General features: G+C 45.9%; 2 protein-coding genes and 1 pseudogene across 8 annotated transcripts in view; 2 read left to right on the top strand and 1 right to left on the bottom strand.

Moving 5' to 3' along the window:
• WNT5B (Wnt family member 5B) overlaps positions 1-25,626 on the bottom strand; it is a 108,014-nt gene that overhangs the window by 34,824 nt on the left and 47,564 nt on the right. The window lies entirely within an intron of this gene.
• On the top strand, positions 13,544-18,146 carry LOC144297707 (RNA transcription, translation and transport factor protein pseudogene; annotated as a pseudogene).
• Positions 18,089-25,270, top strand: FBXL14 (F-box and leucine rich repeat protein 14). 7 transcript variants are annotated; one of them, XM_077871629.1, is made up of 3 exons: positions 18,381-18,538; positions 18,640-19,647; positions 21,033-22,905. In XM_077871629.1, exons 2-3 carry the CDS (start codon positions 18,713-18,715, stop codon positions 21,118-21,120), a joined length of 1,023 nt encoding a protein of 340 aa, XP_077727755.1. In that variant the 5' UTR covers positions 18,381-18,538; positions 18,640-18,712; the 3' UTR covers positions 21,121-22,905. The 7 variants fall into 7 exon arrangements, with proteins under 7 accessions (XP_077727754.1, XP_077727753.1, XP_077727749.1 ...); XM_077871628.1 differs by lacking the exon at positions 21,033-22,905 and adding an exon at positions 25,105-25,270 and having other exon boundaries at positions 18,089-19,600; XM_077871627.1 differs by having other exon boundaries at positions 18,089-19,600.

The raw sequence follows: 25,626 nt of genomic DNA, 5'->3' as shown, positions 1-25,626 counted from the left end.
CGGAGTCATTAAGACAGAAGCAGCCCAGGTCCCCAAATGACCACCTGGAGAACTGCCTGCCAATAAGGAACACGCATTTTGTCTTTTACCTGGGCTAGAAACAAACTTTGATGGTTTTAGAGCCAAGCTACATTTGGGTGTTTGTTCATCAAAGAAGCTAACATTAGCTTAACACATACTCTTACAACCTTCATTTTACCTTGTATTAGACTCATCTCTGTACTTTTAGAAAAATTCCCCTTTTGGGGACACCTGGGTGGCTCAGTCAGTTAAGCACCCGACTCTTGGTTTCAGCTTAGGTCGTGATCTCATGAGTTGTGAGATTGAGCCCCACATCGGGCTCCGTGCTCAGTGGAAAGAAAATCCCCTTTATAGAATGTAAAAACCCCATTTCTATTTATAGTTGCTCAAATGGTTTCTAAGACTACCAAAGGGACCTCAATTGTAGATTGCTCTCCTCATTAAAAATATATAGGTCTTACCTAAAAATAAAATCATAAAAAAGTAAAAATATATAGAGGTATCCAACCACTCGGTTCTATGAGGACAGACTAAATGAGGGTAACTATGCTTGAATTTCTGTTCTTTGAGGTCTAAGACCTAGAAAGACAGTAAAGCACAACATCTTTGAGGAATTAAAAGAGAAAAAAAGTTTAATCCTATATTAAACTATTTTACCTACAGCAAGAGCTAAGTAACAGCCCATCATATTTCACCTATGCAGTCTCAGCTCTTCATAACTGTGTGACCCTAGACAAGTCTGAGCCCTTGGTTTCTCAATTACATAATGAAAAAGTGAACTGTATAATCCCTAACATTTTGTGCAAGCCTAACATTTCTGGCATCTACTGACCAGTCAACCAATCCAGTGAATTTGCCTCATTAAGTACATTGGGCAATTTATTGCTCTTTTGAAATAAATTATTTTTAAGAATTCCAACCTTTAATGAAAGTAAAGCCTAATAAAACACGACACTAAATTTTAGTTTTAAATGACAGAAGCTAATTAAGATATTTGGATAGTGTCACTTAAAAAAAAATCTTTTATTGGCATGCCAAGGTGGCTCAGTGGCTGAGGGTCTGCCTTTGGCTCAGGTCGTGATCCCTGGATCCTGGGATCAAGTCTCATATCAGGCTCTCTGTGGGGAGCCTGCTTCTCCCTCTGTGTATGTCTCTACCTCTCTCTTTGGGTCTCTCATGAATAAATAAATAAAAATCTTTAATAAAAAGTTTTAAAAAGGGATGCCTGGGTGGCTCAGCAGTTAAGCATCTGCTTTCAGCTGAGGGTGTGATCCTGGAGTCCCGGGATTGACTCCCACATCGGGCTCCCTGCATGGAGCCTGCTTCTCCTTCAGCCTGTGTCTGTGCCTCTCTCTCTGTGTCTCTCATGAATAAATAAATAAATAAAATCTTTAAAAACAAATCTTTTCTCGTAATACGTAAAAATGACTCTCTGATTTTAAGCTGCATTTCCTTGATCGTTAGTGAGGATATACACCTCTCCATGTTTATTTTATTATTATTATTATTTTTTACCTCTACATGTTTATTAGTCATTTTGTTATTTCCCCTTTCACAGGTCATTTAGGTTTAAGATTAGAACACTGGCAGTAGGATCACAGAAGGGTACATCACTGCCTGCATCGTTCTGCCGGTGGCCAACCAAAGGGTCCTACAGCATCTTGCCCACACCCACCACCAGCTCAACTGACAGAATTATAGGACTCTCAGCCCTGGTTCAGCTCTGTGCCTCCCAGAGTATGCCTGCCTTTCATTATGTATTCAATTCAATGGAATAAAAGTGGCTGCAAGCATAGCATTGCGGGGTTCCATATTTATTCTCTTTCTGTGACAGCCGCATCCAATTTTCTCAGTTGAGAAGTCAAAAAGGTTACAAATTCCACTCAGGACCTGGAAATCCAGCTGGGCTGTTTGAGCTTCTTTCTGCTTCTCCATGAATAAAGATTCAAGAGGCCTTGAGCCAATAATGCTGCTCATGACGTACGAGGCAGATGGGTCCTCTTACTCAACTGGCCAAGGAGACACTGGCTTTGCCTGGCTAACTCTCGCACACAAATTTGTTTTTGCCAAAAGAAACCCTGTAACTAGATATGTGCTGAAGTCACACAGAGAACGGAAGTGTTGAATCAGAAGGCATGTGTTGGCTCTGCTGCTTTTCCAAACCTCACCATGCTCTGTGGCCACAGCACTGTCCTGACATCACCATTCTGCATCTAGGTGATGCAGTGTGTATGTGTGTGTGCAGTGATTCAAATAAATGACAGAAACGAACAACTCTCTCCTGCCATCTGGGTTCTATCAGCAAAATAAAATAAAACTGTTGATTTCAAGAGCACTGAGAAATTCCATCTAAAAAAATCGTTTTAAAAAACTGACAGAGAGGGAAATTCTAATGAGGATTCTTTGTAAAAACTGTCCAGTAGCCAGTGTCCCAGAGCTGAAATCAAGAAAACATTAGCTGGAGTGCTGTAGGATCACAGCCACTGGAGTACGAATAAGGGAGGAGTGGCCCTTGATCTTCTGCAGCAAGGGCCCGGTCCTAGTGGATGTCACCGTCTGGGATGGAAGTAACAGGCAAAGATAGCTGGATCCGAAGCTCTGATAGACTACAGACAAATGTGCATTAATGGCACACAGCATTACCATGGTTGGCTTGACTTCCTGGCTGTATCAGAGAAGCTGCATTTTTCTACTCCTATGCAGTACATCCACTATACCCCGGAAAGCCTCTGCCACGGGTGGTATCCACAGATGACAGCAAGAACAGGGATGTAAAAATACATCCCAAGGACAATTTCCAGTTTAAGATGACCAGACCCCTAGGGACATTTCAGTGGTAAATGTGCTCATTAAGAGTCATTAAGACAGCAGCAGCCCAGGGCCCCAAATGACCACCTGGAGAACTGTCTGCCAATAAGGAACATGCATTTTGCCTTTTACTTGGGCCAGAGAAATCACACACCCAACCCTAAAGGCCAATATCACCAACCAGAAAGTCGATGTAGGGACACCTGGGTGGCCCAGCGGTCGGGGGTCTGCCTTTGGGTCTGCATCCTGGAGTGAGGGATCCCGTCCCTGTGGGGAGCCTGCTTCTCCCTCTGCCTATGTCTCCGCCTCTCTCTGTCTGTCTCTCATGAATAAATAAATAAAAAAATTTTAAAAAGTCAATGGAAAACAGCACAGCATAACATAGCAAGTATAATGTGACCTGATTTGGTTCAGTAGGGAACAGAATGGAATGGTGTACAGCAAATGATAAAACTCTTGCACTTTTCCAACATTAAGAAAACAATCCTCAAAGACTCAGGCAAAACCAGAAATGTCTGTGTGTTTTCTATTCCAGCTCCTGCCTCCATCCCAGGCTGTTTCCCACAACCCGATTCATTCACTGATCCAATTCTTTAAAGAAACAGCTTCCTCTTCCCCTCTCTCACCACTCTACTGCGAACCCCCAACACGTATTAATCCAAGAAATGCGATCAGAATTAGAGGCAGTATTTGTTGAGTGCTGATTGCATACGTGTACCAGGAGCTGAAGGACGGGGAGGAGCGGAGGCAGGCAGGTGAAGAGTAACAAAACAGACACAACCCTTGCCCTCTCTGCAGCGAGAGCAGCCAAGCCAGGAAGGTCCAGGGAGGGAGTGACAATCACAAGACAGGGCTGTGGGGTTGAAGAGTAGGGCCGAGTTCCCGTCCCTGTTAAATTCTAGGCAGGAGCTGCTGCAGAAATCTCTACCTGTTTGGTTAGCCTGTTGAACAAACAGAACTTGTGATAATTTGTATGCATAGAAGTAAACTTTCCTTGACCCATTACACCCCCTCTGACTTAAACAAACAGTTTTTTTATTGAAACAAAACATGGAGAGAAATGCACACATCTTAAATATAAGCCTGATGAATTTTTACATTTGTATACACCCAAGAAACCATCACCCAGATCAAGAACCATTTAACCATGAAGCAAATCAAATTGATATGCTACAGAAAAATGCAGGAATAGAAACCAGTTGGATCTCTAATGCGCCTTTTAAAAGCTGTGTTATTGTTGTTGATTTTATTTCGATGTTTACAGATAGCTTATTCTTTGTGAGCAGGAAGGGAGCAAAAAGAAGTCCCTCAAGCAGGAGCCAGACACACAGACACTCATTCAGAATAGAGCTTTCTTTCTTTCTTTCTTTTTCTTTCTTTCTTTCTTTCTTTCTTTCTTTCTTTCTTTCTTTCTTTCTTTCTTTCTTTCTTTCTTTCTCTTTCTTTCAAGATTTTATTTATTTATTCATGAGAGACAGACAGAGGGAGAGAGGGAGAGAGGCAGAGACACAAGCAGGCTCCATGCAGGGAGCCCGACATGGGACTCGATCCTGGGACTCCAGGATTACATCCTGGGCCGAAGCCGGTGCTAAACCCCTGAGCCACCCGGGCTGCCTGCAGTGGAGGGTTTTAGAGGAAGTAACAGGGTCAGATCTGTGACTAGGGGCAGGAAGACAAGTAAAAAACAAACAAACAAAATGCTCAGTTTGGAACATCAGAACTGAAAACCAGCTTTCTCCCAGAGCCGCGGATAATTTAAGACAATCTAATGTTAACCATATGATTCTTTACGTTGTTCAAGGATTAAGAAGTGCTTGAATTTTAAGCACTTACTATCTTACACTATAGAACACAGAAAAACTTTAGTTAGCATTTCATGTACTTCTGCAAATGTTTGATCCTTCCCACTGCAAATGGCGAGTACAAATGTAATCTTGAGTGTGCACCTGAGTGAAGAATTCAAAGATACTCTGTAGATCTAGGAAAGATGCACTCAATCTCAATTGTTCCCAGGACCCTGAGAAAATCACTTCTTTCTTCTGTGCTTTATTTTCTCCATTTGCAAAACAAACAAGTGTTGCCATTAAATGTCTACGCGGTGTTCTCAGAGGTTTAAAGGGAAGGTGTCATTTAATAAGTTTTGTCATTGTGCCAAAATGTTGACAAGTCCAATTTCAGTTTGTGCCCTTACCCAGCTAAATCAAGGAATTCTCCATATAGCCACTGATTTTTTGAGTAAGTTATTTGAACGCTCTGGCCTTAAATGGTAAGTGAAATTTAAAAATAAAAAGTAGGGGGCAGCCTGGGTGGTTCAGTGGGTTAGAGCTGTCTTCAGCCCAGAGCATGATCCTGGAGACCCGGGATCAGGTCCCACGTCGGGCTCCCTGCATGGAGCCTGCTTCTCCCTCTGCCTGTGTCTTTGTCTCTCCCCCTCTCTCTGTGTATCTATGAATAAATAAATAAAATCTTAAAAAAAAAAAATAAATAAAAATAAAAAGTAGGGAACACCTGGGTGGCTCAGTGGTTGAGCATCTATCTGCCTTTGGCTCAAGTCATGATCCCGGGGTCCTGGGATCGAGTCCTGCTTCGGGCTCCCTTCATGGAGCCTGCTTCTCCCTCTGCCTGTGTCTCTGCCTCTCTCTGTGTCTCTCATGAATAAAGAAATAAAATATTTTATTTATTTATTTATTTATAATATTTTAATATAATAAAAATAAAACGTAAATTAAAAATCTCACTGAATTCTAGGTCTCCAAACTGAGAGGTGTTCCAAATTTAGAAAACATTTGGACAGGGTTTTTGTACTGTTTTCATGTCCCTCCCAGGAGAGGGAAAAGCCAATGCTTGGTGTGATTGACATCTTTAGGAATGACTGGTATTCAGGAAAACAGCAGTCAGTATCACATGATGGAAAAATCTGACTTTTATCTCCTAACCATCTTTTTTCTGGGTTGTGAAGAGTTAATTCTGGCTGTTTTCTAAACCTTTCACCCTAACCTCTTGGCAAAAAAGGGAAGCTGGCTGTGAGCTCTGCTACAGGGCCAGGGCCAGTCCCTCAGATTCCTTTGGGTCTGGCATTATGTAAGAAATGTAAATGCTCTGGTTCCTCCACATAGAACTTTCCAGAAAAGCCTGGCTCAGCCCCAGCACCCTTTCAAAATAGGAACAACCTTCAAACTCCAGCTCAATAAGGCTTTAGACAGTAGAGTCCCAGGTCCGATGTGGAGTCACAAACTAGTTCTGAATAAGATTGATCTTGATCCCTCCTTGCCTTTTTTTTTTTTTTTTTTAAAGATTATTTATTTACTTATTCATGAGAGACACACACACAGAGAGAGAGAGAGAGAGAGGCAGAGACACAGGCAGAAGGAGAAACAGGCTCCGTGCAGGGAGCCCGATGTGGGACTTGATCCCGGTCTCCAGGATCACACCGTGGGCTGAAGGCAGCACTAAACCGCTGAGCCACAGGGGCTGCCCCCTCCTTTCCTTTTGAAATATATATCAAGATATGACAAACCTATGAGAATGACCTTAATGGGCAGAAAGAAGCACAGCCTTAGGCTATGGAGAAGCAGGAAAGTGAGGCTTCCACCCCAGGGCACTGAGAGCCTGCAACACAGCCAGCCTGTTGGCCCCCGTCTGGGCTCACCACCCTTGGAAAAGGGAATTAAAACTGGCCAAGAATATTCCTTCTCCACTCCCACTTCAGCCTTCACCCCTGAAGCTCTGGAGAGAGCTCTGGGTGGGGTCACTCTGCCATCCCACAAATACAAAATGCTACTTGATGAAGGCTGATGATGTGGGAGCTGCACTTGAGAGCAGCTTCCTTCCCAGGCCTCTCCTCCGTCCGGAATGCCTGTCTTTCCTGCCTCCCCTTCCTCCTGGCCCAGCCCAGGGCCGCTGGTCTTTAGTTATTTCCCATAGTGCAGTGCGTCTTCCTTTCTTCACAGCCTGCTGCTCTCTTCTTGCCCCAGGCCTCGCTCCTTTTCTCTCAGCCCAGGCCTTCTGTGCCCACATCTCCTCCAAGTCCTGCTCATGGAGTCTCATTTGGAAGAAGCACAACATTGACATTGAGTGGGCTGTTCAGTGGAGAAAGGGCTACTGGGGAAGTAACCACTAGAGGGTGACATAATTACACACAAGTGCACTCCTTGGGGACAATAAAAGGTCAGAGCCAGCCAGGCATCCACAGTGGGTCTGGAGGTACAAGATGGATGATCAGTGTATCTACCCACAGCATGCACGCACACAGGGGCTTGCACATGCACTCTCTCTCTCTCTCACCACACACACACACACACACACACACACACACACACAAATACTGACCTACCTTGGCTAGCAAATCAACCAGGGTCTTCAAGTGTTTTGCATGGAAGCCACACCTGACCCCTGGCCCAATGCTGCTCATGGTACGGTCACTATTTCAGTCATTGCTAACCATTGTTTTCATGGACCCCTCCGTCTTTGATGTCATATAGAAACTGCATCCTAGGAGAACCTGGGTGGCTCAGTGGTTGAGCATCTGCCTTTGGCTCACGGCGTGATCCCAGAGTCCTGGGATTAAGTCCGGCATCGGGCTCCCCACAGGGAGCCTGGTTCTCCCTCTGCCTGTGTCTCTGCCTCTCTGTGTGTCTCATGAATGAATAAATAAAATCTTTAAAAAAAAAAAAAAGAAAGAAAGAAACTGCATCCTAGCAAGAAAGAACAATAAACCTATACTGAAGGCAGCAAGCATAGTGACTTTGAATGTGGTCTCCAGATCTAGACTAAGTTCAAATTCTAGTTCTGCTAGCTGTTTGGTCTTGAGCAAGTCACTTCTCTGTGTCATAGCTTCTTCGCCTGTAAAATGGGAACTTTCTCCATAGGTGGTACAGGTTGCGAGGTGGTACAGGTTGCAACTTTGCAACAAGTTGTTGCAAAGAACAGGTAAGTCCTTATAATGTAAAGACCTTAAAGGAAAGGCTAATATATAATAAATGCTTTGTAAATAGTAACTATTTTTACGATGGTCAGGAACTGTACTAGGAGGTTACACACGTTACCCCATCCAACTCTCCCAAACTCCCAAGATCAAAAATCACTAGTCTTGTTTCACAGACAAGAAAACTGAGGCCCCAGCTGGTTAAATAACTTGTCCAAAGTCACAGAGCTAGTAAGTTAGAGTCAAGATTTTAAACCAGAATCTGATTACAAAACTTATATTCTTTTCACTCTATCACTGGGGGAAAAATGCAGTCCTCATGAGCTTATGATCTAAAAGATAAAAGATGAATGGGGGTGGGGTGGCTGGGTGGCTCAGTCAGTTAAGGGGCAAAGCATCTGCCTTCATGATCAGGTCATGATCCTAGGGTCCTGGGAGCGTGATCTTGAGGTCCTGGGATGGACCTGCTTCTCCCTCTCCCTGCCCCCTGCTCATGCTCTCTCTCACTATCTTCTCTCTCTCAAATATTTAAATTAATAATAATAAAAAAAGATGAATGGGGGAACGTAGTTTTTTCTATATTATTTTTTTCTTACTAAAAAGGGAGAGCCTTTAATTTAATAGAAGTTTTAAAGCAGGAGAAAGAAAACTGGGTAGTTGGCAGTTGCTCACCAGTGGTCATTGATGCCTGTGACCAGTGGTCATTGGGATCACCTGTGATCCCAGGTCAGCAGCATCAACATCACCTGGGAACTTGCTAGAAATGCCAATCCTCGGCCCCACCCCAGACCTTCTGACTCAGAAGCCTTCACAGGCATTCCAATGCACGCAAGTTTGAGAACAATTCCTCTGAGCAAAAGTGTGAGAATTGGTCATGAAAACATACTTTAAGGAAACAAGTTGGATGTTCCTCTGGCGGAAGAGGAGTCTGGGACTCTTGGTGGCTGAATGGAACATGCTGCTCTTCCTGACTTTGGGAAGAGAAAACGAGGTGCAGAGAGATAGATGGCTTGCCCTAACTGAAAAATCAGTTTATTATACTCTTGCTATGTTTCTGCTCCTTTAACCTGCACATTTCTTGAAAACAGGAAATAACATAAAAAAAATGTTGAACTGTCAGCAAATGTATATCTATACAACTTGGAGGCGCACACCTGTGTGGGGCTCCCCCCCCGCCAGTGCATTTATCAAAGAAAAAATTAGCATTTATTAGATGTCTCCGATGTGCCAGGTTCTACACTAGGCCCTTCCTTTCCCGTGGATTTCCCTCCCCCAGGGAATTTGCACAATAGTTTGTGAACAGGAATTACTTTCATTTTATAGATGAGGAAATTGAAGCTCAAAGAATTTCAGTCACTTTGCTGGAGGCCATGTGTCTATAATGGGAGAGCCAGGATTGCAGTTCAGGACTTCAGACTCGGAGCCTGGTGGAGATTGAGCTCACGATGCTGCCTTGGGAACAGAGGCGATCTAAGGAGCCCCCATGTCACAAGCACTCAAGGAAGACACACATGGAAGCCAGAACTCTGAATGGCTGCTCTCCTCCTTCCCTGCCTGAATGTGCACCTTCAGGCTCTACCTGTCAGCAGTGAATTGGGCAAATGAGGAGAAAGATAGCCAATTAAGAACATTTTTTTCCAAGGCAGTCTGGTTTGTAAAAACAGTAGCAAAGTCCAAGCCATGAACTCAAATTTTCTGACTTCAGATACTGAATTCCAATTCCAGATACATAAGAGTTAAAGTTTCCTTGTTCTTGAAGGAAAAAAAAAAGCCAAAACTTCTTTGAAAAGGTGATTTAAGTTAACCTAACCGACGCCTCAAGATGGAAGAACCATAACAAAGTATGACAATGTAGGGCTGCTATTACAGAGTTCTTATTACTTTTCTCTAAACAAGTAAGGAAACACTTCAGCCTGTTCTCTAAATAAGTTTCCACCCTATGTAATGACCTTTCTCCATCAACACCTACTTATAAATTCTAGGCTTCCCTATGGTGACCCTCTAAACTGAAACATTTTCTTTTTGTCACTCTGGTGGCCCTTGGAACATCAGCAAACACACCACAGCTCATTGCTTGGTCCTAAATATTTTTCTTTGCTTTTTCTTTTTTCATTTTCATTTTTTAAAAAAGATTTTATTTATTCATTCATGAGAGACACAGAGAGAGAGGCAGAGACACAGGCAGAGGGAGAAACAGGCTCCTTCCTGAGCAGGGAGCCCGATGTGGGACTCGATCCCAAGACCCTGAGATTAGGACCTGAGCCAAAGGTACACGCTCAATCACTGAGCCACCCAGGTGCCCTGGTCCTAAATCCTTAAATGCAAAACACCACTTCAACATCTTTGTCTACTACAAAGCACCAAGTAGTGCACAAAAGTTGTTTTAATGCTTCCTGAACTCCTGATTAAAAAAATCTACCTTGTTAGGTGTTCACTGCCTGCCTCTCTCTGTGTGTCTCTCATGAATAAATACATAAATCTTAAAAAGAAAGAAAAGTGCACAGTTGCTCTCCGTGGGTGGCTGCCAGAGCGTGGAGGGTGTCCTGAAGGCCTGGGCACACTGCAGAGAACAAGGTGGTGCCCCGCCACCTGCCCACACCAGATGCCGCACTCAGCACCTCCACTGCCTGCGAATCTTTCCACCTAGTCCAGTGGTCGCCAAGTCCTCCTTCTGGTGCTTTGTGTCTTTGCCGAAGATGATGAAGAAGTCGTCAGGGGAAATTGTCCAAGTGTGGACAGGTGTTGGAGGAATCCCCCCTGGCAGGTTTGGAACTTTGGGGTGGCAACATTAGGACTCTGAAGCACCACCCATACACAACATGTACTGGGAGTATTGGTGCCTGAATGCTGTCACCCAGTGTTACCCAGATGTGGGCGCTGCCCCAGTGCCCACTCCATCCAGATCATGAAGGTGGAGGAGACTGCAGCCAGCAAGTGCCACCAACCACCACTAAGGTGGTTCCACCACTTCCAGATCAAGTCCCTCAGCTCCCCACATCCTGGGGCACCACACAAGCCACGCTTTACCACCAAGAGGCCCAACACTTTCTTTTTATTTTTATTTATTTTAAATATTTTATTTATTTATTCATAAGAGACATAGAGAGAGGCAGAGACATAGGCAGAGGGAGAAGCAGGCTCCCCGCTGTGAGCCTGATGTGGGACTCGATCCCAGGACCCGGGGATCATAACTTAAGCCGAAGGCAGACAGTCAACACTGAGCCACTCAGGTGTCCCCCAACACCTTTTAGATGCAGAGTTTCTCTGTCCCCAGGTCCACCTAAATAAAGTCCTGGGGAAACACCCTCTCCTCCTCCCCCAATAATAATAAAAATAAAAAAATAAAGTGCACAGTCAGCCTAATGAGAGGGCTCTAGCTACCCAGACCCCAGGCCCTTATTTTTATTGTGGTGGTTAAAGCCCATGTTTATAGGATTTAGCAGACTAATGATTTGGGAAGAGTAAACAAATATTTCAGGGTATTCTTGACAATTTGTTGATAGGAGAACAATTTTCACCTATATTTTTCCTTTTATTTACATCTTTTATTTCAAAATGTTTGTTCTAGTTAAATATTCTCATTTTTAATTATGGTGAGATACATATAATGTAAAATTCACCATCTTAACTATTTTTGAGCATATAATTCAGTAGTGTTAAGTATATTCACATTGTACAACAAATCTCCAGAACTTTCCATCTTGCAAAAATGAAACTATATCCAAATAAACAACTCCCATTTCTTCTTCCCTCAGGCCTTTGGGAAACAACCATTCTACTTTCTGTTTCTTTGACTTTGATTATTCTACATATTTCATATGAGTGAAATCATACAGTATTTGTCTTTTTGTGACTGGCTTGTTTCACTTAGCATTACGTCCTGAAGATTCCTCCATGTGGTAACCTGTGACCAGAATTTCCTTCTTTTTTAAAGCTCAGTAATATTCCATTGCATGTGTATACCCCATTTTGCTTACCCAGTCATCATCGAAGGACACTTGGGTTGCTTCCACATTTCAGCTATTGTAAATAATGCTATGAAGATGGGTATACAAATATATCTTTGAGACCCTACTTTAATTTGGGGGGATATAAACCCAGAAGTAGAATTTCTGGATCATACATGTGGTAGTTCTACTTTTAATCTTTTTTTAAAAAAAGATTTTATTTATTTGAGAGAGAGAGAGCACAGGCAGGGGAAGCAGCAGAGGGAGACAGAGAAGCAGCCTCCCCGCAGAGCAGGGAGCCTGATGCAGGACTCCATCCCAGGACTCTGGACTGGGACCATGACCTCAGCCAAAAGTGGACGCTTAACCAACTGAGCCACCTGGCGCCCCTATTTTTAAGTTTTTGAGTACCCATCATACTTTCTCACAGGGGCTGAACCATTGTACATTCCCACCAACAGTATGTCAGTGTTAGAATCTCCCTATATTTTCACAACACTTGCTATTTCCTGTTTTATGAATAGCAGCTATCCTAAGAGATGTGAGATGCTCTCTTATTGTGCTTTTAATTTGCATTTCCCTAACAATTTCTGGTGTTTAGCATCTGCTCATATGCTCGTTGTCCATTTGTAGATTTTCTTTGGAGAAATATCTATTCAAGTCCTTTGCCCATTGTAAAATCAGGGTGTTTGTTCCTTTGCTACTGCTTGAATCTTTTTTTTTTTTTTTTTTAAGTATTTTATTTATTTATTCATGAGAGACACGCAGAGAGAGGCAGAGACACAGGCAGAGGGAGAAGCAGGCTCCATGCAGGGAGCCCGGTGTGGAAACTCGATCCTGGGACTCCAGGATCACGCCTCAAGCTGAAGGTAGACACTCAATCACTGAGCCACCCAGGTGTCCCCTGCTTAAATCTTTTATTTGCAATCCGTGAATTATGTCCTCACCTTTCTTATCTTTAACATTCTCTAACAGAGAGGTGCCTCATGATATTCTCTAGTTTAGTAATACTAGGAATAGAGAGAATGTTGCTGCCAAGAAATCTTGAAGTTGGAAAGGTACTATTTTATAAACATCAGAGATCCATTGTTTTGGTTGTCCAGACTCTTGGAGAAGTTTTGATATGCATGAAATCTTTCATAAAGCTATTATGTTATTACTGTTCTCATTCATTTCAGTACAAAAATATTTACAGAGTGCCTACTACATAGTAGACATTGTGTCATGGATACTTTAGAGTTAATAGAAAAAAAACCACGAAAAACATTTTAACTCCTTTGATAATAATAATACCTACCAGCTAGACTCTAGGTCACTAATTTTGGATTTTTTTAATTTTAAGATTTTATTTATTTATTTGACAGAGAGAGAGAGAGGGAGAGAGAAAACATAAGCAGGGGGAGTAGAAGGCAGAGGGAGAGGGGGAGGGAGAAGCAGACTCCCTGCAAAGCAGAGAGCCCTCTGCAGGACTCCATCCCAGGACCCCGGGATCATGACCTGAGCTGAAGGCAGACGCTTAATTGACTGAGCCACCCAGGGGCTCCAGATCTATATATTTTTTTGAATGAGTTTAAAAAGCTACAGAAGAGTCTGATCTTTCCTGCCAGATCTTTCCTCTCTGAATGAGGAAGTATACACACCCTTAAGTAAGCTTGATATTTGGGTTGGGCCTCTCAATTTTCCCAGGCCTCACCCAGGTGAAAAACACACCCTATCTGAAAATCTAGTTCCCTTAAAATTCTTGGTAAGGCTTTGGAGAGATTCCCTATATAAGGCTATCATTTCTGCTTCTCTACAGAGGCTCACTCTGAAAAAAAAAACTTCTTTCTGGTTGCAACTTGTTGAATCATATTCAAAAGTCTCAACAAGTCCTTAAAATATGAACAATCACTCAGTGTCACCAGTAGCGGGGTTGCCTGCCTGCAACTCCTCGCCTCTTGTCTCACAGTTGAAGCCCCAGGAACTAGAGTGAGAAGCCAGGACCATGTTCCAAGGCAAGCTGATGATGGCTCTCGACTACCACAGCCCTGCTGGCTTCAACTGTAAAGATGAACCAGAATTTAGAAACTTTATTGTTTGGCTTGAAGACCAGAAAAATCAGACACTACAAGATTTAAGGCAGAGGGATTTTAAGAAACATCCACAGTAGTGACTGGCCCAAGTTCTTTGAAAAGTACCTTAGAGATGCTAACTGTCCTTTCAAGATTCAAGGTCGACAAGAAACAATTAATTGGCTTCTTGGTTTAGCTGTTAGACTTCAGTCTGGATATGATGCTGAGAAATAAAAGGACTTGGTACGTGATAATAATCAAAATGGCAATGTAGAGGCATTCATCAATTTGGATGTAAATAATCCTGTTTTAAAGATTTTATGTATTTACTCATAAGAGACTCAGAGAGAGACACAGAAACACAGGCAGAGGGAGAAGCAGACTTCCCTGGGGAGCCCGATGCAGGACTCAATCCCAGGATCCCGGAATCACATCCTGAGCCAAAGGCATATGTTCAACCACTGAGCCATGCTGGTGCCCCAATAATCCTGATTTTAAGGCGGGTCTAATGGCTTTGGCTAAGCTTCTTCAGGTTAGTGTCAGGATGATTACCTAGTAATGTTTAAGGCAAATTGTATTTTGGTCCAGGATGCAGTTACCAAAGCAAATCAAACAAGAGGGCTTGCCTGTGGCTTTAGACAAACATATTCTTGGTTTTGACACAGCAGATGCAGTTCTTAATGAAGCTGCACATATTCTGTGATTCCTGCACATAGAAGAGCTCAGAGAACTACAGACAAAAATTCACGAAGCCGTAGTAGCTGTTCAGGCAATAACTGCAGACCCAAAGACAGATCACAGACTGGGGAATATTTTAGGATTTCAGCTTCGTACCTATTTAGTACAATTGGGAACCAAGCATGATCTGGCATGTGTTCAGAAATCAAATGTCACATTTTTGAGGGAAGAATCCCAGAAAATCAACTACATTCTAGGGATTTACCATAATTGTTTTTCTTTAATAAAGTCCAGGGAAGTGGTGGGGTGGGATAGGGTGGGAAATGAACAGCTATCCTCAGGATTTTCTACATTGGTACACATTTTTTTTCAGATAATTAATGTCTCTGCTCCGTAATACCCTCCATCTATCTTTGTGTCCCAGATCTGAACCTAAACGAAAACCCCTAAGAAGCCACTGCATGTGAAAATACTCTTAATCTCTGGCCGGCCTTAGGAAAAATCCATAAATTCCAAGGTTGAGAAGACAGCAGGACCCATCTAAGCTCATGGTCTTCTAGAGTGTTACTAATCATATAAAGACCCCTGAAAATTATCCAGTCAAATCGCCCTAGTGTCACATGAGGAAACTGAGAGCCAGCAAGGGGACACATTTTCTCAAGGCCATACAAAGTCACCATGTCTCCAGACAGCACAGGGCTCCTTTGATGCCACACTTCTTTTTCTCACTAATGTTCATTTTATGAGATGCCTCTTGATGTTTATTTTCCTATTTATATTGAACGTGGAAACGTGGAAATCCTTGAAATATGTTTGAATGTCTTTTTTTTTTTTTAAGATTTTATTTATTTATTCATGAGAGAGAGAGAGAGAGGCTGAGACACAGGCAGAGGGAGAAGCAGGCTCCATGCAGGGAGCCCGACATGGGACTCGATCCCGGGCCTCCAGGATCACACCCTGGGCGGAAGGCGCTAAACCGCTGAGCCACCCGGGCTGCCCATGTTTGAATGTCTTAAACAAAAGGCTCTGTATTAATAAAATTCTAGAGTTCAACCCAAGAAAAAGTTTTGATAAAACTAGGATCAAGTGGTCAACTTCTAGAGAAGGTGTTTCTGGGCATCTCTGAATGTCTCTTCAGACTTGAGCTGAGAACAACGGCCTGTCTAGTGGAAGAAAACCATTAAGTTTTTTCTTGAGGTCATGCTCCCAAGTCTACAAATACACTCCCCTCTGCCCCATGTGTGGTCTAGCACTTTGTTTTGTGTTCAGCAGGATTAAGGTGTTTGGGATTCATACTTTGACATCAATACAAACACATCCACATCCACAAATCAACAACCAAAAAAAGTGACTTTCATGTAGAGTTTAAGGTAAAAGTTTAGGCAGAAGCGACTGAGATAAATATAAGGCCAGATACACGTTAGGAGAAGAGTATTAGCTCAGGTATGGCCAGGAATTGGGACATCTTATTGCCACAGCACATCTGGATCATCTAGGTGACTAACAGTACAGTCTATTATTTCAGAAAGGTTATAAAAATCTATGGGCCTCATATCATGTGTAATATGGTGGGGTAGCAAACCTGTAAAAATTTTTGCTTCTGTATTTCCTGATTTAGGAACAGGAGAGGTAGGTGGATGGGGTCTGAAATACATTAGGCCTGTTAGTGAATCTGTAGTATTAGTCTAGTATTGGTCTCTTGGGCAAAGAGAAGTGGCCAAAAGTTCATCTCACATACTGAATATGGAACCCATTCAAAATCTTGCTTAGGTCCTCAACGAGTCAATGAGACCATTTTCCTTTTCTGATAAATGCATCAGGTTGTCCTATATCAAGTTATATGAACCCATGAGTTCATTAAAAACACAGAAGGTTAGGCCACCTGGGTGGCTCAGTGGTTGAGCATGTCTGCCTTTGGCTCAAGGCCTGATCCCGGAGTCCTGGGATCAAGTCCCACGTCAGGCTCCCTGCGTGGAGCCTGCTCCTCTCTCTGCCTCTCATGAATAAATAAAATCTTAAAAAAAAAAAATACAGAGGGTCATTTTCTCTGACCCAAAGATTCTTGGTTTGGGGATAGTTAAAGGGAAATGCTTAACTCCTATCTGTGCAGGCACTGAAGAACCACATTCTAAAAGAGAGCAGTGCCCTGGTTCCATAAAACACGGTTAATAAACCAACAGATGTTTGCTTGCAGCGCCTTAAACCAAGTCCAGCAGTCATGGTATTTTATTTAAAAAGTATCTTTGGGGCACCTGGGTGGCTCAGTAGTTGAGCCCCTGCCTTGGGCTCAGGTCGTGATCCCAGGGTCCTGGGATGGAGTACCCCACTGGGCTCCCCGGGAAAGCCTGTTTCTCCATCTGCCTATGTCTCTCATGAATAAATCAAAAAAAGTTTGAGTATCTATACAGTTGATCAGTAGAACTGTGCATACGATTTATATTTAGTCCAAGAGGCTGGTGAGGAAAAAAACTCCTCACGCCAGGCTGAGGGAGGGCTGCTCTCTTCTCAGTGCAGAGCAGGCTGAGGGCCGCGGGGGCAGCCGTGGCGCTCCCGACAGTTCCCAACAAAGTGCGGAAGTGCAGTGAAGTTTCGATGCACAAAGTACCCCCGCGGAGCCTGGAAACAAGCAGAAGATGCTGGAAGGCAGCAGTGATGGGTCATGCTAGAATGCGGGCTAGGGAGGGTCAGTGTTAAAGTAGGTCGTGATGAATAAGGCCGAGTTTCTCCGTGATTGGAGGCACAAGACCGGTGAGGAAGGAGGCAGCCCCGCTGGGGAGCACCGCGGGTGTGCGGAGACGTGCTAAGGGGCGAGCGCGAGGGACGCTTGGGAGCCTCGGGCCGGGAGCAGGGTCTGGCAGGGCTGATAGAGGAGGAGGGTGGGGGAAGGCTCCGGGAGGGCTGCGCGGCCGTCAGCGGCGAAGACGAGAGGGCTGGGCCGGGGCGCGGCCCGGAGAGGGCCCGGCTCCCCGCGGGCTGGGGGCGGCGGCGGAGGGCGCGGAAGCCCGCTGACAGCCGCTGCCCCGCGGCGCCCACAGGGTTAACCGCCCGGGCGCTCCGACCGGGAGGAGCTCGGTTTCCAGGGCAACGGCTCCGCCAGTTCCGGCAGCGCAGGCTCGTACCATTGCGCGGGCGCGCGCGGGGGAGCGCGGCGGGAGGGGCGGCGCGGAGGGCCCGGGGCGCGGGGTCCGGCCCGACCCGCCCGCACGTGCGCCCGCCCGCCCGCCCGGCCCGGCGCCGAGCCGCGCTCCCGCCGCCGCGTGCCCCGCGAGCCCCTGGAGCCCCGGGCCCGGGCCGGCGGCCCCCACCCGTCCGCGGACGGCGGGGGGGTGCGGGGAGCGTGCGCCCGGTGGCCCGGATTGGCCTCCGGGTCCCCCCGCCTGGGCGGCGGAGTGCGGGCGGCCCGGGCTGGGAGGTTTGAAAAGCGGGCGAGAGACAAAGGCAGCAGGAAGCCTGCTCGGCGCCCGGAGCCCGAGCCCGCAGCCCCCGGGGCCCCCCGGAGCCCCCCGGAGCCCCCCGGAGCCGCGGCGGCAGCGGAGGGAGGCAGAGGATGCGGCAGGGGGCGTGGGAGCGGCGGCGGGAGCGCGGCGGGCGGAGCGGACGGAGCGGGCGGAGCGGGCGGAGCGGGCGGAGCGGCGCGGCCCGAGCGCGGCGCGCTTAGACCCCAGGCGGCGGTGTTGGCGGCGGCGGCGGCGGCGGCCCGGCCGGGCTCGGGAGTGAGTGAGAGGGCGCCTTCCCCGCCCGGGATGTGAGGACCGAGCGGAGCCCGGGGCGGGGGGAGGGAAGGGAAGGGAGGCGACGCCGGCAGGAAGGAAGGAAGCGCGGACGGACCCGGAGGAGGAGCGGCGGCGGCGGCGGCGGCGGCCGGAGCCGGAAGGCGGGGAGGGGCCGGCCGTTGGGCCCGAGGCGGCGGCGGCGGCGGCAGCGGCGGCGGCCGGGCGGACCGCTCTGGTCGCCTCTCGGGCAGGAGCGGCGGGGCCCGCGCCTCCTCCCCCCGGCGCCGCGGAGGGGGGAGGAGGAAGATGGAGACCCACATCTCGTGCTTGTTCCCCGAGCTGCTGGCCATGATCTTCGGCTACCTGGACGTCCGGGATAAGGGGCGCGCGGCGCAGGTGTGCACGGCCTGGCGGGACGCCGCCTACCACAAGTCGGTGTGGCGGGGGGTGGAGGCCAAGCTGCACCTGCGCCGGGCCAACCCGTCGCTGTTCCCCAGCCTGCAGGCCCGGGGCATCCGCCGCGTGCAGATCCTGAGCCTCCGCCGCAGCCTCAGCTACGTGATCCAGGGCATGGCCAACATCGAGAGCCTCAACCTCAGCGGCTGCTACAACCTCACCGACAACGGGCTGGGCCACGCGTTTGTGCAGGAGATCGGCTCCTTGCGCGCCCTCAACCTGAGCCTCTGCAAGCAGATCACCGACAGCAGCCTGGGCCGCATCGCCCAGTATCTCAAGGGCCTGGAGGTGCTGGAGCTGGGGGGCTGCAGCAACATCACCAACACCGGCCTCCTGCTCATCGCCTGGGGCCTGCAGCGCCTCAAGAGCCTCAACCTCCGCAGCTGCCGCCACCTGTCGGACGTGGGCATCGGGCACCTGGCCGGCATGACGCGCAGCGCGGCCGAGGGCTGCCTGGGCCTGGAGCAGCTCACGCTGCAGGACTGCCAGAAGCTCACGGACCTTTCCCTAAAGCACATCTCGCGGGGGCTGACGGGCCTGAGGCTCCTAAACCTCAGCTTCTGCGGGGGCATCTCAGACGCGGGTCTCCTGCACCTGTCGCACATGGGCAGCCTGCGCAGCCTCAACCTGCGCTCCTGCGATAACATCAGTGACACGGGCATCATGCATCTGGCCATGGGCAGCCTGCGCCTCTCCGGGCTGGATGTGTCCTTCTGTGACAAAGTGGGGGACCAGAGCCTGGCTTACATCGCCCAGGGCCTGGACGGCCTCAAGTCCCTGTCCCTCTGCTCCTGCCACATCAGCGACGATGGCATCAACCGCATGGTGCGGCAGATGCATGGGCTGCGCACGCTCAACATCGGACAGTGCGTGCGTATCACAGACAAGGGCCTGGAGCTGATCGCTGAGCACCTGAGCCAACTCACCGGCATAGACCTGTATGGCTGCACCCGCATCACCAAGCGCGGTCTGGAGCGCATCACGCAGCTGCCCTGCCTGAAGGTACTCAACCTGGGACTCTGGCAGATGACGGACAGTGAGAAGGTCAGGTGAGGGCAGCAGCACCTGCTCCCCTTGTCCCGCCCCGTTCATCCTCCGGTCACCACCACGCCCCATCCCCCTCGCTCGACATGCACACTTACACACAACACAGATCATTGTAGTGGATGAGATGGGGGCAGTGACACGAAGCCTCGGGCTCTCTTTTCTCCCTCTTCTGGCACCTCGGGCCCCACTACACGCCCATTCCCCTGGCATCTGGGGTTCCTCTGCTACCCCGACCTTACTCCCCTCCCTCTCTTCCTGAGGGCGGAGATGGATTCAGCTACTTACCCACCCAACTCCTCTCTGCAGGGGGATGGAGGACTGTTTGAGCTACTGTATCCTCACTGCTTTGCATTTGGAAATGGGGGGAGGGGGCGGGGAGTGACTAGTCCTTAAAACCCTGGGGAGTTGAGGAAAATGTCTGCCTTCACTTAAGCTTTCATTTGAATACTGTGATCTGGTTTTTATTTTGAAATGTATAAAGAGCAAACCCAACTACCACGGCCTTTTCACCCTTCTTCCTTCCACTTTGTAACTAATCCCAGGCTCTTCTCATCACTTCTCCTACAGTACTCTGCTACTCACGTGCATTTCCTTTTAATTGTCTTTCTTTTTCAAGTTTTTATTTTTTTGAAGAAATTTGAAATCACGTTCCTTTTTTTTCTGCTGAATATAGTCTATATATTATATATATATAAATTATATATATATATACATATATATATATGTCTGGCTACCTCGTTTTAGTTTACTTTTTTCTCTGAAGCCCTGGAATTCTACAAGAGAGATATTTTGAGACTGAAACATTTTTGTGCCTAGACTGGAAAGATGCCCATTGGGTTTGTACGTCTTTTTTGTTTTGGCTTCTTCCCAAACCCCATCCATCCAGTATATCCCACTTCCACATTCTGGCTATAATTTTTTTTTCTCCTTGCCCATTGGGATTTGAGGGCCCAACGGTGTTCGTAAATTTTGACTTAATTTATAGCACAAATGTGTGGAAGAAATGAGAATTGAACTTTTGTTTGTTTGAGATGCAGATTGTGTCTTGAAAATGATTATTATATATGCAAATCCTGCCCTACCCTCACCCTCTTCCAATTTTCCCCACAAAAAGGTCACATGGTGAGGCTTCCTGTTGGAAGCAGAGGAGCAGAGTTGGCCTACGGAGCCCCAGGGGCTGTAACGTGAAGGGGAGGAGACTGAAACTCCTGTCTTATCTCTGTTAATAAAATGGGTGTTTGTGGGTTTTACAAAAATCAGTTTCTAAATGGAGGAATAGATGGCTTTCTTTATTTTGGTGGGGGTTGGGACTTGTGGCTTTAAAAAAAAATCGCTTTTGAGTAGGATGTATATTTTTGTTGGAGTTTTTGTTTGTTTATTTTTTTAGAATCCTCCACTGCAACAAGAGAGACCATGGAGTTAAAGAAACCCAGAGACCTTTATCAATTAATTGTACTGTTTGTGAATTTGTATAAATAATAACAAAGATCCTCTTAAAACGTTTATATTCTTACAGTAAAAGGTTAAACTGATATTTATATAATAAAAGAGGAAATATGAAGTATGTTTTTGAAAAAAAAAAAAACAAACAAAAAACCTTGTATCTGTGAATTATTTTGAAGGCAGTGTGTGTTTGGGTACATGCCAAAGTCGGAGGTGCTGTTTGTGTACTCTAAGAGGAAATAAGGTATAGAGTTCAGTGCATCCTAGGTGGTGTAAGTAAGCTCACAGTTAAAAATTTATTCTGTAAGAGATTTACTACTGACATCTAAATGTTGTGTTTCTAGAAATGTGACTGGACTGGAGACTTATATAATTTTTGGTTTTGAACTGTCAACAACATGGGAATTTAAAGAAATGGAACTTTTAAAAAACTAGATCTGTAAGAGTCACAATTTCCCCCAGGGTGGAAATGAGATCTAGGGGTCCTGTTGAATAATGGGGTCATGAGATGTGGAAGTGGGGAAGAAAAGATGGGTTGCTTTCCACTTTGAGTGGGTGTGGGGAGGATGTGAAATGGTGAAGAGTGGAGGGAACTGAAGCCATTGTTCAGAAAAGTTAAAAGAACGCTGTACGCTGTCCTTGCCTGCTCGCTTACTTTGCTCAGTCATGCATGCTGAATCTCACAGTGTGAGTGAGGGTCCTGGTAGAAAGGAGGAAGGCAGTTCAGCCCCTCTTTTTAACATTCTCCTCCAGGCCCCGCTGTATTTAAGCACTTTCCTGGGGGATGGGGAGGTTGGCCAGAAGTTCTTGCACATTTGCATTTTAAGCACTTCCAGCACTGAAGCTTGCCACTCGGGTCTACTGTGGTGTGAGGGTTCTTAGACTGAATTCGGGGCACATAAATGAATACCAACAATTCTAGCAAAGAGTTCCCTTTGATAGACAATAACTAAATGATCAACGCCCTGTGGTTGGGCTGCGGAAGTGGCAGAGGGTATAAATGCTCCAACAGTAGAGTAATTCACATTCACATTCCTGGTTTCACATAGGTCTTAGTTTCTGAGATTTTTTTTTTTTTTACCAAAAACAACAACAACAACAAATACAGATCCCAGCAAGAGCTAGTAAGGGGTATAAAACTTTCCTGCAAAGACACCTCTTTCCAGGAAGAGAGCTAGAACCCAAGTTTCTCTTGGGGTAGGATTGTTTTGTAAAATTTCCAAGCTTTCTGCTTGAGCATATCACAAAAGCTACATTGTTCCTTTTTGGAGAGCCATCACAATTGGGTCTAATTGAGCCTGACACTAGATCCATCTTCCTTTTCTTGGGGGAAGGTGTGGATCTCTTTATTCCCTCTTAGGTTACAGTGCTTATTGCCTGGAAAAAAAAAAAAGAAAAGAAAAGAAAATGTGTGAACCCTAGTAAGTCGGGACTTGGAATTAGGGTCAGCTTTCTAATTTAGCATTTGACACTATAACGCATGAAGGCTCCACAAGCTGTAAGTTCTTAGACTTTTTCTTCCTCCAAAAGACTGCATGACTGTACAGATTCAGTCAATAAAAATTTGAGCACCTCCTAAGTCTCAGACTCTGCTCACATTCCTCACTTTCATACAAAAAAATAAGGGTTTTCCACCCTTTTTTTTTTTTTTTTTTTTTTACTTGAAAGGCTAAATATAAGCTTGACTAAAGGTCAGTAAATTAATGTTTGAAAGTTAAGGTCACGGGCCTACTGTTCTCAACCTTGAATTGGGTATACTTAATATATCTGGAGTGTCTCTGGAAACCATGAATAAACCATTTATTTTCATCAGCCAAGGTTAACTGTTTATCTCTCAACCTTTGTGGATGGAAAGAAATGAATGTGTTGAGAACCCATGGTATGCTTTGCATGGTATCTGTAAATTTCTTTTAGTTCTCAAAACAGCCTGTTGAAACAGGTATCCTGATTTCCAGATAAGGCATACTGCTTGCCTTAAATCACCCAGCCACTAACTGAGGGAAACCAGGACGCAAAGCAGGACCAGTTCCAAAGTCCTGCTCCCTTCTGTTCTCCGAGAAAGTTCAGTTACTGATCATACCTTGAGTCCCAGTAAGGTGACTTCACAGAAATGAGTGGTATCTGTTTGATCACAGTGCAGACAAGCTCAGGCCACAGGGCACTTACTCTTAAAGGGAATATGGGTGGATCCGATCTCCACATACCTATTGGAATGGAAAGAAATGCTTTTAAAGACTAAAAGCACCAAAGAAAATGACTTGATATTTTTGTGAGTGCTACAAAAGTTAAAAGGCACTTCAGGGCAGTTTTTAGAGTGGCAGAAAAAAAACTGGTGCAGGTATTTGCTGACACTTCAGAAGTGAAAAACCATTTCAAAATGGGAACTTGGTGTAAACTTTCTCACCTAGAGGTAATAAACCTCATAGGAACTGTGGGGGGGTGTGTGGGGAAAGGGCTCCACACATCTTTCCTTTCTGAGTTTCATTGGGCAGTAAGTAGCCCTTAAAGTCTGTCTGGAAAAGATTATAAATGCAATGGTGGGGTTCAGTTGGTTTCTGCGGTCCCCTAACGGCCCTGACAGGCCTCTGGCTACAAATGCTGGGCAGTGTTGCATGATTCTCCCTGCTGTGGTCCCCCTCCTGCGGGACTTCTCAGTCCTAAAGAGGGGAGGAGCACCCGATTCACCTCACATTTGGCAACGGGGATAAGGATGCTTGCCTGACTTACAGCATGTCTTTCAATAGTTAAGAGAATTCAAATTCTTTCATGATTCAATGACAAAGACCTGAAAAAGCAAATGTTTCTTTTTTTTTTTTATTGGAGTCTCCTTTTAGGTAAGAACTTTCTTCTAAAAAATGACACTTGACATGTAAATTGAAGCATGGCCTCTCCCCTAAATCCTGCTGGTTGCCTGCAGTGCTTACTACATAGACGCTGGTCTTGGAATAAGCAGAACCGTTTTCACTTTTGACTTAGAAAATGTGAACTCACATGTTCAAAGGGGAAAAGGTAGTGGCCCCCAGGGACCACTGTATTTCCAAAGCACAAGAACCTCTTGATTAAAAGATCAGATTTGTAAAACAAAACCAGGACTTCATGCAGCTTCTGACAAACGTCTCTTGCCAGTCCCCTGAAAGGGAGGGCCCCTGGCCTCTGCTGGTGGCTGCCCTGCTGCCGAGGGGGAGGATATATGGGAAGTCACCCAGTGGTCCTCTCCCTGTTGCCCTTCTCTGCAGCTCACCTCATTCCCTTTTCAGGTCATTCTATCCCTTTAGTAGAGGGCAAGACCTAAATTTTGTGCCCCTCCGAGCCCCTGTGGATGGAATGGTGAAACTATTTATTTTTTATTTTTTAAAGATTTTACGTATTTATTCATGAGAAAGAGAGAGAGAGAGAGAGAGGCAGAGACACAGGCAGAGGGAGAAGCAGGTTCCATGAAGGGAGCCCGATGTGGGACTCGATCCCGGAACTCCGGGATCACGCCCTGGGCCGAAGGCAGGCACTACACCGCTGAGCCACCCAGGCGTCCCTATTTTATTTTTTTAAAGATTCTGTTTATTTATTCATGAGAGACACAGGCAGAAGGAGAAGCAGGTTCCATGCAGGGAGCCCAATGCCGGACTGGATCCCGGGACTCCAGGATCATGCCTGGGGCCGAAGGCAGGCGCCAAACCACTGAGCCACCTGGGGATCCCCAAGGGTGAAACTTTATGATGAACTAATTCAGAGTACAGGATTCTACACTGGAAAGCTATGTTCAAACGCAGTTCTTTGCTTAGTCTACGTCTCTCATTTTTGTTCAAACATAGCAAGTTAAAATATTTTGCAAAGTGAATGGTATCAAACAGATAAGACCATTGCCAACCATTAATCATTGAGAACTTAGCAAAGGTAAGTGCACAGCTAGAATAAGAACGTGTACTCTTAGGTCTTGGATAGAAAATGAATTATTTCTAGATGGTGAGTAAATTTAAATGTCCACAAATGATCAGTTTCAGTCTTTTCCTCTTTTCCAGGGATTGCTCTGATTTTGCCTGGTGGAGTTGCCTGTGCCAACCCAGCACACTTGGTACTATGTAAAGTCGAGTCTTCCAGGTGCAAGTAAGCTTGAGATCTTAACTGTGCAGCCCTAGCGTGGGCTCTGCTAAACATCCCTGCAAATAAAACAAATAGAAGTGGGAATTCCTATTCTTGCTGTTTGTTAACCCAGAAAAGCTCATATTATTTTCTTAAAAAAGGAAGACAGGTTTTTATTCTCTCATTCCTCTTCAACTTTTACTTGTTTAAAAGACAAATGCCATATATGCTTGTAAGTTTGCTTTTATTTGTGATGGTGGAAATAGTGTCAGTTACAAAGAAAGAAGAATGAGGTCCTTCTGCAGCAGCAAAGAAGCCTGTGAGACAGTGTTAGGGACATGAACACAATCTGCTGGAAGAATTTAGGCATGACTTAGTGTTCAGTTTCTGTCTCAAGATGCCTGTTTTCACAAATCTCATTGATACCATACATTTAATTTTATAAATGGGGAAAGAGGCTT

Source organism: Canis aureus, chromosome 25, assembly GCF_053574225.1.
Source record: "Canis aureus isolate CA01 chromosome 25, VMU_Caureus_v.1.0, whole genome shotgun sequence".
NCBI lineage: Eukaryota > Metazoa > Chordata > Mammalia > Carnivora > Canidae > Canis > Canis aureus.
This window is presented reverse-complemented; position numbering and strand designations above follow the sequence as displayed.